Source organism: Hylaeus volcanicus, chromosome 7 (assembly GCF_026283585.1).
Source record: "Hylaeus volcanicus isolate JK05 chromosome 7, UHH_iyHylVolc1.0_haploid, whole genome shotgun sequence".
Lineage (NCBI taxonomy): Eukaryota > Metazoa > Arthropoda > Insecta > Hymenoptera > Colletidae > Hylaeus > Hylaeus volcanicus.
Window position 1 is genome coordinate 5,441,093 of NC_071982.1, and position 12,138 is coordinate 5,453,230.

General features: G+C 44.6%; 2 protein-coding genes across 2 annotated transcripts in view; one reads left to right on the forward strand and one right to left on the reverse strand.

Annotated features, from left to right (window-relative positions):
• Positions 1-7,305, forward strand: part of LOC128880386 (cyclic AMP response element-binding protein A) — a 28,153-nt gene extending 20,848 nt beyond the window's left edge. Inside the window, exons 3-7 of the mRNA XM_054130419.1 lie at positions 517-853; positions 1,623-1,954; positions 2,334-2,609; positions 2,679-2,822; positions 3,351-7,305. Coding sequence (XP_053986394.1) covers positions 517-853; positions 1,623-1,954; positions 2,334-2,609; positions 2,679-2,822; positions 3,351-3,536 — 1,275 coding nt within the window. The 3' untranslated portion in view covers positions 3,537-7,305. The remainder of the gene's footprint in view (positions 1-516; positions 854-1,622; positions 1,955-2,333; positions 2,610-2,678; positions 2,823-3,350) is intronic.
• A 143-nt stretch (positions 7,306-7,448) lies between these two features.
• Positions 7,449-12,138, reverse strand: part of LOC128880385 (uncharacterized) — a 5,490-nt gene continuing 800 nt past the window's right edge. The window contains exons 2-6 of the mRNA XM_054130418.1: positions 11,657-11,955; positions 11,458-11,581; positions 10,910-11,144; positions 9,831-9,984; positions 7,449-8,316 (exon numbers count right to left, since the gene is read on the reverse strand). Coding sequence (XP_053986393.1) covers positions 7,971-8,316; positions 9,831-9,984; positions 10,910-11,144; positions 11,458-11,581; positions 11,657-11,955 — 1,158 coding nt within the window. The 3' untranslated portion in view covers positions 7,449-7,970. The remainder of the gene's footprint in view (positions 8,317-9,830; positions 9,985-10,909; positions 11,145-11,457; positions 11,582-11,656; positions 11,956-12,138) is intronic.

Consider the following 12,138-nt stretch of genomic DNA (forward strand, 5'->3'; position numbering starts at 1 on the left):
TATTACTCAAGCACACAACTCGCTCACGTGTCGCATTAGCATGACCAGGGTGATTCACCTAACTGGACGGCCTTGAATTACTAGCAAATCGTCGCTGACACGGGAAAGTCGCTGGAGTACAATTTGTCTGCTATCGACGGGGTAATTTACTTATCGCAACCTTGCCTTTTTTCCATACAAGGCAGGTTCCCCTTCGGGGTTTTGAGTTGAGTCACGACGGAGGCAAGATCAAGGGAAGAGCGAACGACCATTTCGAATTCAGACCTCGCATCCTCCTCATTGGAATTCCCGACGCTGGCTCGACCGGGCACTCGGTGTTTATCGAAAGTGGACCCACCATTATCCTATGGTTGCTGCTCCTAGTCAATAGGAACGTTCAGAATTATTTCGAAGAACAACTTCTTTGAGCCTCTGAGCTAGGTTACGAACTAAACGGAATTGGTTGTTCTTTTTAAACCTAGCTTGGAAGAATAAATCTTTCATGCACAGACACTAAGGAAATGTTTTTGTTCGCAGGCCCTGGGTCAGGATGTTCTACTGGGGACCAAGGAGGAGGAATGGAGCAATGTGCTGTGCGTTCGAGACAAATCCTCGCTAGGTGTCGTATTGAGGGATCGTCTGATGACCGATGCAGCGCTCGGTGGTCCACGACCGATCAAGTCCGAGCACAGTTACAGCCTCCTGACGTCCAGCCCTCCGCCAAGCCCAGCGACACCTGGCGCCAACCCTCACACACCTAACTCCGGCTCATCCTCCGATACGGTCGGCGCATCCCTCTCGAATACCAGTTCCTCTATCGACCCTAGCGCCATGGATCACCATAAATCGTTGGACATTCGCAGCAGAATCGACGGTAAGGCTCGGGGAATCGATGGCTCATCCCTCGTGTCCATCGTTAAGGGGCATCTTCTATTACTGGGAACCTATAATCAGTCTCCGTTTCCTTAAATCCCACGGGTGGGGTCAGAGGAACTTATTTTTAGTCGTACAGGCGATGCTTCTATGGGAGTCTGTCAGACACCTTGGATAATGGAGTATAGTGTTACGGGATATCGTGGGACGACGATTTTACTAATTTCAGAGAAATGATACATTGCGGATAGTCTTCCCGCGTCCTTTGTCTAATTCATGCGACGAGCAGGCGTCATCGATCCGAAGACGACACCGTTTCATCGTGGCATTCCAAAAGTAGATAATTATTGGATCCGATTACCATCGTTGCCCCGATTTCTTTCATACGATTCTGTCGTACGTACTAATGTACATAAGTATTTGCTCGTGTCAAAAGAAAAGGCAACAGTCTGGAACGCTTCGCGATGCAGCCTGTGGGTTGTCCCCATGCTTAGAAAAGTATCAAAAGCTCTATCAGGAGTCCCGGTTCGACATAAGTCGATTCTAGGTTTAGCCATAACATAACGAGATAATGACCATAACATAACGAGATTAGGTTTGGCAGAGTTCAAGAGCCTTAGCGGGACATCCTAAAAACCCATCCACCCGGTAGCTGTTCGCGTACCTGGACCTTGGGACCGGTTTGGAGAGCCAAAAATCGCAAACGATTCGATAATAAATATGCAAGACTGTGAACGTTCGCTGAAGGAAATGGTTGTCTTTGATTGCAGACATGGAAGAGGAGTGTTTCCCAGCAATTTCGATGAACACCGCCTCGGGCCGCGGTGAACTATCGTCTTCGTCGTCGTCGTCCCTATCGCCGTCGTCTACCTCAACCGTTATCCTAAAGACACCCAACGACCTAGTACCTGAAGACGTGGAATGCGCCGAGATCAAAGGCGAGCCGCTCAGCGCGCCCAGTAGCCCCTCGGCGTCCTGCCAAACAACGATAGTCGACGACAAGAGCACGATAACCATGGTGTTCCCTCAGAGCCTTCATTTCTCTAAGAACCACCTGTCACAGACCAGCGACAGCGAGGAGGACGACGAAGAATATTATCAGGTAGCTTCCAATTAACTCCCCTTTCATCTTCTGTAGCTCCTACATAATGGGGATGGAGATGAAAAAATTAGGTAAAAAGTTTGGAGGACTGTGATTCAGACGATTCGGGATTTGTATGATCCAGTGAAAGGTTGGCTAGTGTGTCCTATGTGACGACTATCTCTGCCTCGTGTTCCTTAGGGGTTGGACCAAACCTTACTCTATCATTACTACTGCTCAGTTTCGTACAGGCTCAAGACCTCCAAGCTCTCCAATTAAGACGAGTGTCCCATCTCCACCCCCTGGTAGAGTGCTGTCATCCAAACCGCTCGTCGTCAAGAAAGAAGAGTCACTCTATCCCCGGATGTCCTAACTCCGCTGAAATCTTTATGTTCCGAAGGCTATGGAGGTGGAGGACTACGACGGAACGGTCTGCGTTAGCAAAGAGGCGAACTCGCGTACCTCGAGGCAGGGATTGCCTCCGACACCTCCCAGCAGCGCTAGCTCCGATAGCGAAGGCACTGCATCCGCTTCCTGCTCGCCAGAACGTCGAGATTCCCAGAGTTCAGCGCACCCACAGAATCTCAGGGGCCTGCTGACACCCAGGCTGTACGTCACGAACGGCGCGCACACCACCAGGCAGCCTATCCACACACCTTTGATTTCCTGCCAACCGGTAAGCACAGCGAGATAGAAGACGCGTAGATCGATTAGCCTCTGGCGTTACATGGAATCCATTTTGCAGAAAGGGTCGACGGGAAATCTCACGTTGACCGAGGAGGAGAAGAGGACTCTCATAGCCGAGGGGTATCCCGTTCCCACGAAATTGCCACTAACCAAGCAGGAGGAGAAGTCGCTGAAGAAGGTCCGCAGGAAAATTAAGAACAAGGTGAGTCTAGGGAGTCGACACGGTCCTGGTTATATCGAGGAGTGCTGGAGATGAAACTATGCGTACGTCTGGTTCTTTGTTTGTCCGTCCTAACTCCATTGGAACGTGTGAATTATTTATGTGAGACCAAACCTAACAATATCTCAGTGTGCTGACATGCTGTGAGCATCGAGTGTTATTAGATGTAAATGCCTGTATAGTCCAGTTCAGACCTAACCCCAATTGAACCTCAAGTGAACCAAGTTTGAATGCCTCATTTGGACCTCGAGCGAACCAAGTATAAATGCCTGTACAGTCCAGTCCAGTCCAGACCTAACCTCATTTGGACCTGAAGTGAAACAAGTATGAGTGCTTACTGTTGGAATCCTCACCCAAGTATGATCGAATGAGATCTACCTACCCAAATCCACGCCCAACTACATCTCAGCACCTAGAGATCGTGTGCTTAACTGCTGAGTAGAATGTGAACGTCTGCCTGAACCATCGAAGAATCTAGGAGCTAGCGTGACACTATGCCCCACGTTTCAGATATCCGCGCAAGAGTCGCGTCGAAAGAAAAAGGAGTACATGGATGGTCTGGAGAGACGGGTCACCCTGCTGACGAACGAGAACTCCTCGTACAGGGACAGACTGACCGTCCTGGAGGACACGAATCGTGAACTGTTGAAGGAGCTGCAACGTTTGCAAGCGATGCTGCAATTGCAGGTCTCCTAGATCTTCCTTCCATGCGATAAAACATTTTCGTATGAATCGAAGACTTCGAGATCGTCGACTCGGAGAGGATACTTGACGAAGAATCCAGGTGTCGTCAACGCTGGGTGGTTCTGCAGTTTCGCGAGGACTGCGAGCGCCATCTCTCGACAGAGTTCGCGAACAGTGTTGCCCCGATCGTTGATCGGTTCAATCTCGTTTGGGTCCCTCAGTGCAATCCGTCTGGCAGGTGCTCGAAAGAAAGTCGTCGATACTTGGTCGAGCCTCGTTGATTTCTTTTTTTTTTCTCTAAGTCAGAAACGAAAGTTGGGAGGGTAGCCTGTTTCCAGGGGACTCGTGCAATTCCTTTACATTCCTGTGAAGTCTTCCTTGAGCAGGGGCGGGATCGAGTAAGTATTTTAGAGCGGGACCGCTGTGTAACGACCAATTTTACCTAAGATTAGCCGCGAATACGTTGGGCCGTGTCGTCTTCCCAGTTCCGTCGCAACGGAATCGAAGACGTGCGATGGAATTTAGCCGGGAGTGCCTTCATTCGTTGGTTTCGATGTTTCTTCCTTCAAATGGAGACCAGGGGAACACGTTTTGTCATTTTGTGTGAAATTTCCGATGCTTTTCGAAAGTACAATCTTGATCTACGGTTGGAATGAAATCGATTGGCTGCGCGAAGCCACTCCCGCTTTCTCGTGGCGCCATCTTGGCGGGAACACGCGAAGTGGCCTAGAGAGGTCAGTCGATTCGGTGGCTGCGGCAAAACCACACTTCTTTCTCAAAATCTTCGCAAATACATTTACGAGACGTTTAACTTCGAATTATGTTAGCAAAGATTTCAGTGATAAACGAGAGAGTTCACGCTGATTAATGATAAAGTATTAAACAGTGCTTTAGCGCAATTCTCGAGCCGATTGCTCGTCGAAAGCGATGGAAACTCTTTAATTTCGTCCAAAAGTCAGCGTCCTTGCGTGGATGTAAACGTAAACGTAGCGTATGAACTTCGAGGCGAGGAGGTGTGTTATTATTATTTTATATAGAATGAATTTGAAAATCGTGCGTGTCTATTTTCACGAGAGAGGTATATCGTATCTAGTAACTTATGTGTTAGTTTAGGTGTAACTCACTTCAGACACAAGTTTGTATATTGTACTTTGAAACAGAACCGCCGGAGAGAGGTGGTTCGTTCAAGATTCTTAACGATAACGTGCAACGGCGACTACTTCGAGATCTTCTTCTTTTTTCTTTCAACGAAAGAGCGCGCCACGGAACGTAAGAACAACAGTTTTGTGAAATATAGCAGCGTGGCGTGATTCTTCGTTTCAAAATAAGTCGAAAATGTGTCCTGAATTTTTTTCGTACGAGGTCTTCTTCGCGAGAAAAACGAATGTGAAAAATACTTGTTCGCGCACGGGCGCTGTTTTAGCTCGCGCGACAGCCGTCGCGGCGCTTGCGTCGTGCACGCAATGGTATTAGTTCAAACTTTTAAATTTGATTTTCTCAGCAACGAGACGTCGTAGAAGAAACATTCTTTCGACAATTTCTATTGATTTTTGGATGAGGAATCGTTTTCTGCACTTTTGCGTCAGAAATGACGCCACGTTCCGTTCTATTTTCGAGTTTAAAAATTTACGAATCGACTCCAGCGGGCGAGTAATCGTGATCTTACCTTCTCGTGGCACGTGGGTACAAATTTCATCGATTACCGTCGCAATTAATGTTAAACAGAAGCATCGAGGCATGTGGTGATCGCCAATGCTGCCATAAGTTAATCGACCAACGAAAGTGTCTTCACTGAATGTTGCTATTGGGTCGAATTTCACGATAAGAAGCGCTTTTAACAAATGCAAAATTATTCGAACCGATAAGCAAGTCCAAGGAAACTAGAATAAATTACGTTTTCATGTAATCGATATGGTGCACGTTAAAGTTTCGAGATCGTTTCGAATAGTGAATATTTTGTAAGAATCACTGGGACCAGTGCGCGAATCGTATTTTTCCCGGGCAGAAAATTTCCTTTCCGGGCTTTGGTGGACGATCTCGCGGCCGGGAGCGTTGCAATTGGATTTCCGCGGCGAGTTCAATCGAGTTATCGAGTTTATCGGCGAGCGTCTCGCGCAGGATCAATAAAGGTACGAAATGGCACGATTTAACGAAGCATGGAACTTGGATCGGTTTGCGAGTCGAGGCGTGAAACAGTTTGGACGAAGCACGTGCACGGGAATTGAAACGATTTTAATCGACGACTGATTAAACTGGATAAATTAATTATAGTGGATAAATTAATTTATGATTTGGAAAATTACTCAACAGGACGACCATGCGTCAACGAGATACGGAGGGTCGAAGCGATTCGAATCGAATGAATGAACCGCCAAACAAAAAAAAAAAACAACGACGTCACGCGTGTTTTTAGTGCGAGCAAAAAAGAAAGGTGCACATACACGGTGGCATATAGGCGCAGAGAAAAAAGAGAAAGAGGGACAAAAAAACTCTAACTCGAAGTCTGACGATTACTTCTGCCCGTCTGAGCACATACGGTCGCGGACACTACTACTTTTCCAAGGAACGTGTTCGCGAAACGTCCTTAAAGTGACGCTGCTCGAGTGCTCGGATAGTTGTAATTTAAAGGGGATATTTTCTTCTACAGGCAGATCCACGTTTGATCCTATCGGTATTGAGGCTGCATTACCGACAGTGCGGAGCATGCGAGGCGCCATGGCGCCTATACGATTAGTACATCAGTTGAATGCCTATTGGCGTTCTTCGCACGGGTTGGTGCGACTAAAGTAATTCTTAGAATTAGCGTTTAGCTATAGTGGTCTTTTTTTCAACGAAGGTGTTCGACTATTATTTAAACGAAATTTTGCGTAGAATTTAAAATGATGGACAACTTTCGTACGAATTCGCCATCGCTCAGTTTTTATTCGACTTCGTCCAAACTATTTTTCGCCTAACGAAAATTCACAAGAGAAAGGCTCATACTTTTGAGGGTAAAAGAATATAGATAATCGTTCGCGGATGCCTGGCGTGAAAAAGGGGGGTCGTATTTGTGTACAAAAATGCCAATTTACGCAGTTTTACCGAGAACAGAGAGAGAGAGAGAGAGAGTTTAATATATTCTATAAATAAAGCTTTATATGAATGGTTATATATATAAGATTGTTTCTATATAAACAGATAATATATGTATACACTGAAGAAACGTTCCACATACACATACACGCTCGACACTATGAGAGAAAGTTGGATGTGTGTTCGCACACCGACGTGTGCGTTATTCGTCGCGATTGATTTCGTTCGACGCGAGTAAAAGATGATCATTCGTAATTCATTCACCGGCGTTCGCGCGTCGCATATGTATTTCGTGTATAATTTCTCCTACGGAGACTTCTGTTGGCAAAGATGGGCAAGATCACCTGGATAAAATTTCGAATAACGAATCGAATAATAAATTATTTAAAGTAAAAATTAAATTAAACTAGATTAAATTAAATTAAACGGAATAGAAGGTATATTTTACAATTAAATTTAATCTTATCATCGGATAAACGTCGTTTATTCGTCGTTCGTTATTCGAATAAAATTTTGCCAGTCTCTGTTCCCTTTTTTTTTTCATGTGCATTGGTATACATGTTTGTAGTTGTGCCGACGGTTCGTCCTATTATCTTGTACGTGTAAGTGTCTACGCAATTGGCAGCGTGCCGGAAGCCACGTGGTCGATATCGCACGTGGTTTGACTTCGAACGTTTGTACGACGAGGAATAAACACACGTGACTTTAATACGGTTGGACGATTTATTTATCTCTCTTATATTCAGTGATTTTCGTTCGTTTTCGCGAATATTAGAAATTTCGTTCCATCGCGGAGTCTGATGGGTCATCCTAAAATTTCATTGTTTCAGGTTTGCATTATTTATGAAATGACTCGATAGCCAGTGGCAGTGTTCACGGCTGAAATTGATGGGTCTTAAAGTTCAAACGAGGACTGGAAAATGAGAAGTAGTAGGGACGCCATCGAGGAGCCCCCGGTAACTCTTTAATAGGTTCCCCGCGTAATTAAAGCGTGAATCGTCTTTGTCGGCGTCTATTCTGCTCCGGAGAGACTATCGAATCGGGAGGACGGCGAAGGAATTTTATGTAAAAAGAGACGGATGGGATGTAAGAACAGATAATTAGAGATAGAAGGAGCGCGGCACTGAAGAGGGAAACTGAAGAGGAAAATAAATCGAAAATAGCTCGAGTATTCGAAATATCACAGCAAAATAAACTAAGTAATGTTCCTCTAAATTATTCAATTTTTCGAAGTACATTTTTCGTAGATCGAGAAATTGGACATTTTCTCTATAGCGACATTGATATCATCGTTGTTAGGTAGTGAAGTATTAGAAAACGATTGAAATAGCTTTCTCCGAGTTCATTGACGCTTCCAACGATTCCTAAAATATTTCACTGATCGATGTCCACTTCCACTTCCTCGACACCGTCTTCCACTCTATCTCTGAGGGCGGCCAGACTGAGCGGAGCTTCCATATCAATCATATCCTTCTGCTCCTTGCGTCTTTTTTTAGATCTGTACAGGGGATTCTCGAATCTGCCGCCGGTGGGTTCTACGATCCCTGGATCGTCGTTCCCGGGCTTTTGTTCGCTGATGCCCGCCACATCGGCGATCTGAACGTTGCCCTCGGGGATGTTCTCGAAACGAGCGAAACTAAACGGTTTGCCACCCTGCGTGTTGTCCGCGCGAACTCCCTCGCGAATGGTCGCGAAAATCTCGGTGCAGCTCGAGAGGATGCTGAAAAATTAAAAATTTCATTGACAATTTTAACAGGAGGAATCCTATTCAATTTACGATAATCGATAATAAAATAAAATGCGGGATCGATATTTTTTTGCACGTGGAATGGAATACTATTTGACGTAAATCGCGTCACAAATTTCGCCTCTGGGTTGGCTGTCGCGAGAAATAAACCCCTCAACTTGATTGGCCAAGTCGAGCTAATTAAATGCTACGAGCCAGCGTAAGGGTCGCGGGGAAACGCGGCGACGAAGAAATTGCCAAGTGTAAAACGATAAATTGTAAATGGGACCGAGCTCGCTGAATGCTGAGGCCGTTGCCACCGGAGTTTGGCAAATTGAAACAGTTTCTGTATACCCCTTGCGCTATTTGCATCGTATAGGCTGCTTCAACGTAGGGTAGTCGCGGGGTGATACTAAAAAAAGGAATTATATAACAGCGTAAATCTTAAATATGTACATAAATAGACGTTACACGTTTGTACACTTGCTATGAAAAATTTATTTCGTGGAACATTCTGTATTTTGCAGTAATCTGACATATAATGCTGAAATACTCTGTAGCTAGCAGTATTATGCTTTATTTTGCTGGAATATTAAGTATTATACTGTGTAACGGTATCAAGGATTACATTGTTGCTTGCTGAACTATAGTATCAGGCCATGTGCAATGCACTACGATCTCGAAACATTCTGTATTTTGCAGTATCGATGATCGAAAAGGTGACGTTAGAGCCTGACCTTGGCGGTGAATCCGTACGAGTCGGAGTTATAGGTGAAACGTTCCGGAAAAGTCACAATCAAGTTTTTCATAAGTCCGCCCTCACGAAGGCTTGTATTCGACCGACACGTGGGTGTCGAACGCAACGGGTGGGGACGGAAATAGAGACCAGCGAAGAGAACTCGATGGGGAAAAAAGTAATTACACGGAATATGAAACACGAGGCGCAGTTTGCAAGTGGCTGAACGTCCTCCAAGCTTTATATTCACTAGGCCGGAAGTCGGCGAAATTAACCTTTATCGCGCGGATGTAAGGACGCGCGTAATATACAGGGTGGGGCACTTAAGAGATGGCAATATTAAAAATCAATTTGAAGAAAAAAAAATCCTAATCATCACGGTAATATTACATTTTGCAGGATGTTCTGTACCTTGATTGGCACCTAACGAGGTCACCTTAAATGGTACAGACCAGATATCGAGTTTGGAGATTCGAGATATTGGTTTTCTCGAATGGAACATTTTGTTGGTGCAGTTTTTTGTTGCAGAATTCGATGGAATATTGAATTTTGAGTGCAAAAGTATGAAGGTACATCTAGGCTAAGAGTAATACTTTCCAGAATACAGTGAGTCCTCGTTAAGTGTCGCTCCTCTGGGACACTTAACGAGGACTCGCTGTATCTTGGACAATATTATCTTTATGCTTCCATACTTTTATTCTCAGAATGTATCACTCTATCCATTTCTGCTACAAAATTCAGAAAACTGTCTAATAATAATACTTAAACTTACTATTTGGAAGAGTAACCGAAGTACATGAAACCGAGGAAAAACAGTAGGAGGACGACGAATGGCGACACGAGCAATGGAACCAGCGCGACGGCCACTCGATGATCTTCCACAGCTGCGCCTGTAGTCTCCGTGCTCAGTACGTCTATCTTCATAGCTGTTAAACAAACAAAGCTCATCGAAATTCCATAAAAATTGTCGGATTTTTTAAAAGGTATTTCCTAAGAAGAGCCTTTCTTCTTCGAATCATTTCTCAAGTATTTTTTACGCGTCGATGTACATTTCTCTTTCAAAATAAATTATCGTGTTTCACCAAGAGAAAAATGAAAAGTAATAATTCAATTCAATATCAATCGGACGCAGAATGTTTCTCGCGTTTCGCGTTCGTTATTGTCGGAGGAGGAACGGGTTATTATTCTCTATTTACTGGAGAACGCAATAACTTCTGTCATTAGTCGTCAAATTATCGGAAAGTGCGTCGCGGCTCGCCGAATCCATAGAAAGGCTTCCGAAAGTTTTATTCGTTTTCTGAAAAATTTTCCTGGAAAAGCGTTTTCCTACGCTTGGAAAATTACGTCTGCGGTCAGGACCGAAGATATTTCTGTGTATAGGCTGGTAGGTCGCAGCGTTTCATCGAATACAGGAACTTATCCACGTTAAATATTTTCCTCTCGACTTTTTTTGATTCTGCAACGTGTAATCCCATTTCTACGCGAAAAAATAAACCAAAATCGTTATACGAAGTAATATCGTATGTACCATAGTTCCCGAGTTACAGAAGACCGAATACGACGTTCAAAGTGTTTGGGGCACGGGTAATCGCGAGACTCCTACATCAATCTCCTGTAACTTCGAACCTGTAAGGTGTACGAGGTACTTTCGTACAACATGTTTTACTCATTTTTGTTTATAGATTCGCCATGCAAAGTTTCCACGCGCATTTCTGAACAATGTTTTACAGCAAAGTAATTTACGAGTGGAACGAAAGATTGCTAATAATTTTGTATGGGTACCCCTCGATGGAAGGCCGCGATATTCGCAATTTTCTTGCAAAGGGGATGCATATAGACGAGCAATTTCACCTAGCAAGTTCTCCTTGATGTTTTCCACCACTTTGAGTATATCGATTCCGGAATAATCGCCCTTTTCCTTTATCAGGACCTCGACCGCCCCGGAACCAGTTCGTCTGACGTGCCACGCCATTCTATCCGTGTATCCCTCTATAACGGTGATCACCGCCTCGCGAACCGTCCACAAAGACGCTGTCTTTGGCAAAGACAGTCTGCCGCCGCAGTAACGACAACAGTGGCCTTCCACCTGATACATTTGAAACAGTTTCTTGACCCTGAATTATTTTTTCTTTCTCGTACTGATGTAATTTTATTTTTAGGGTTAACTTTAGGGCTAAAATTGGCGTGGGACCAATAAAAAAGAATTCCTAATAGTGCAGTTTACGAGGAAAACTTAATGTGAGGAACTAATTCCATGAACAATTACTTCGAAAATGATTTAATATCCCGTGAATGGCCCAAAAATGTTAATTTTTGAGCGCCCTCCTATTTAAATAAATTTTAAATTTAATTCCGAGCTATTTAAATATCTATTCATAGACTCCATTAATCGAACCGACTCTGAAAGGATACTCGCAAGGAGTGAATCCGCATTTTGGCCTCTCAATAGCGCAAATTTCCTCCAGGTAGTCACCATTGGGATCCTCCTGACAGGGACACTTCTCGCAGCTGTACTCGGCGTACCTGCATAAATGGCTCGATTAACGACTCGCATAATATTTCTATCAACCCGTAAAGCTCCTATCAATTACAACCCACTTCACGGTGAATCTTCCTTTGCCGAACTCCCGTCTGTTCTCCATGTCCGCCCATTGCCACGCCGACAGAGAGCGCTGCTCGTCCGCAGTTTTGATGGACCTCACTTCTATCTCCTTCATGGGCAGAAGGACGCTGAAAGCTCGGCTTCTATCCGGCAGAACTATGTCGTCCTGTCGGCATGGGACTTGCTCCAGATGAGGAGCAGCCTTCGAGGCACCCCTCCAATTCTCAGGGTCAGCCCAGAAGAGGTGACCCTCCCTCAGCCATCGACTGGTCCTCTTTCCAGAGGAGCTGGTCAGCTGTCGAACAATTATGGATCATCTCTTTATTCGCAACAATTTATTTACGTGGATCACACTTGAAAAAATGATTAAATTCTCTTTCTATTGTTTTGAAGTGTTAGTATACTATTCGTGAGGTCCAAGGTTCAAGGAATCCCTCCAATTTTCAGATCTCTCTATTCACAACAATTTATTTACGTG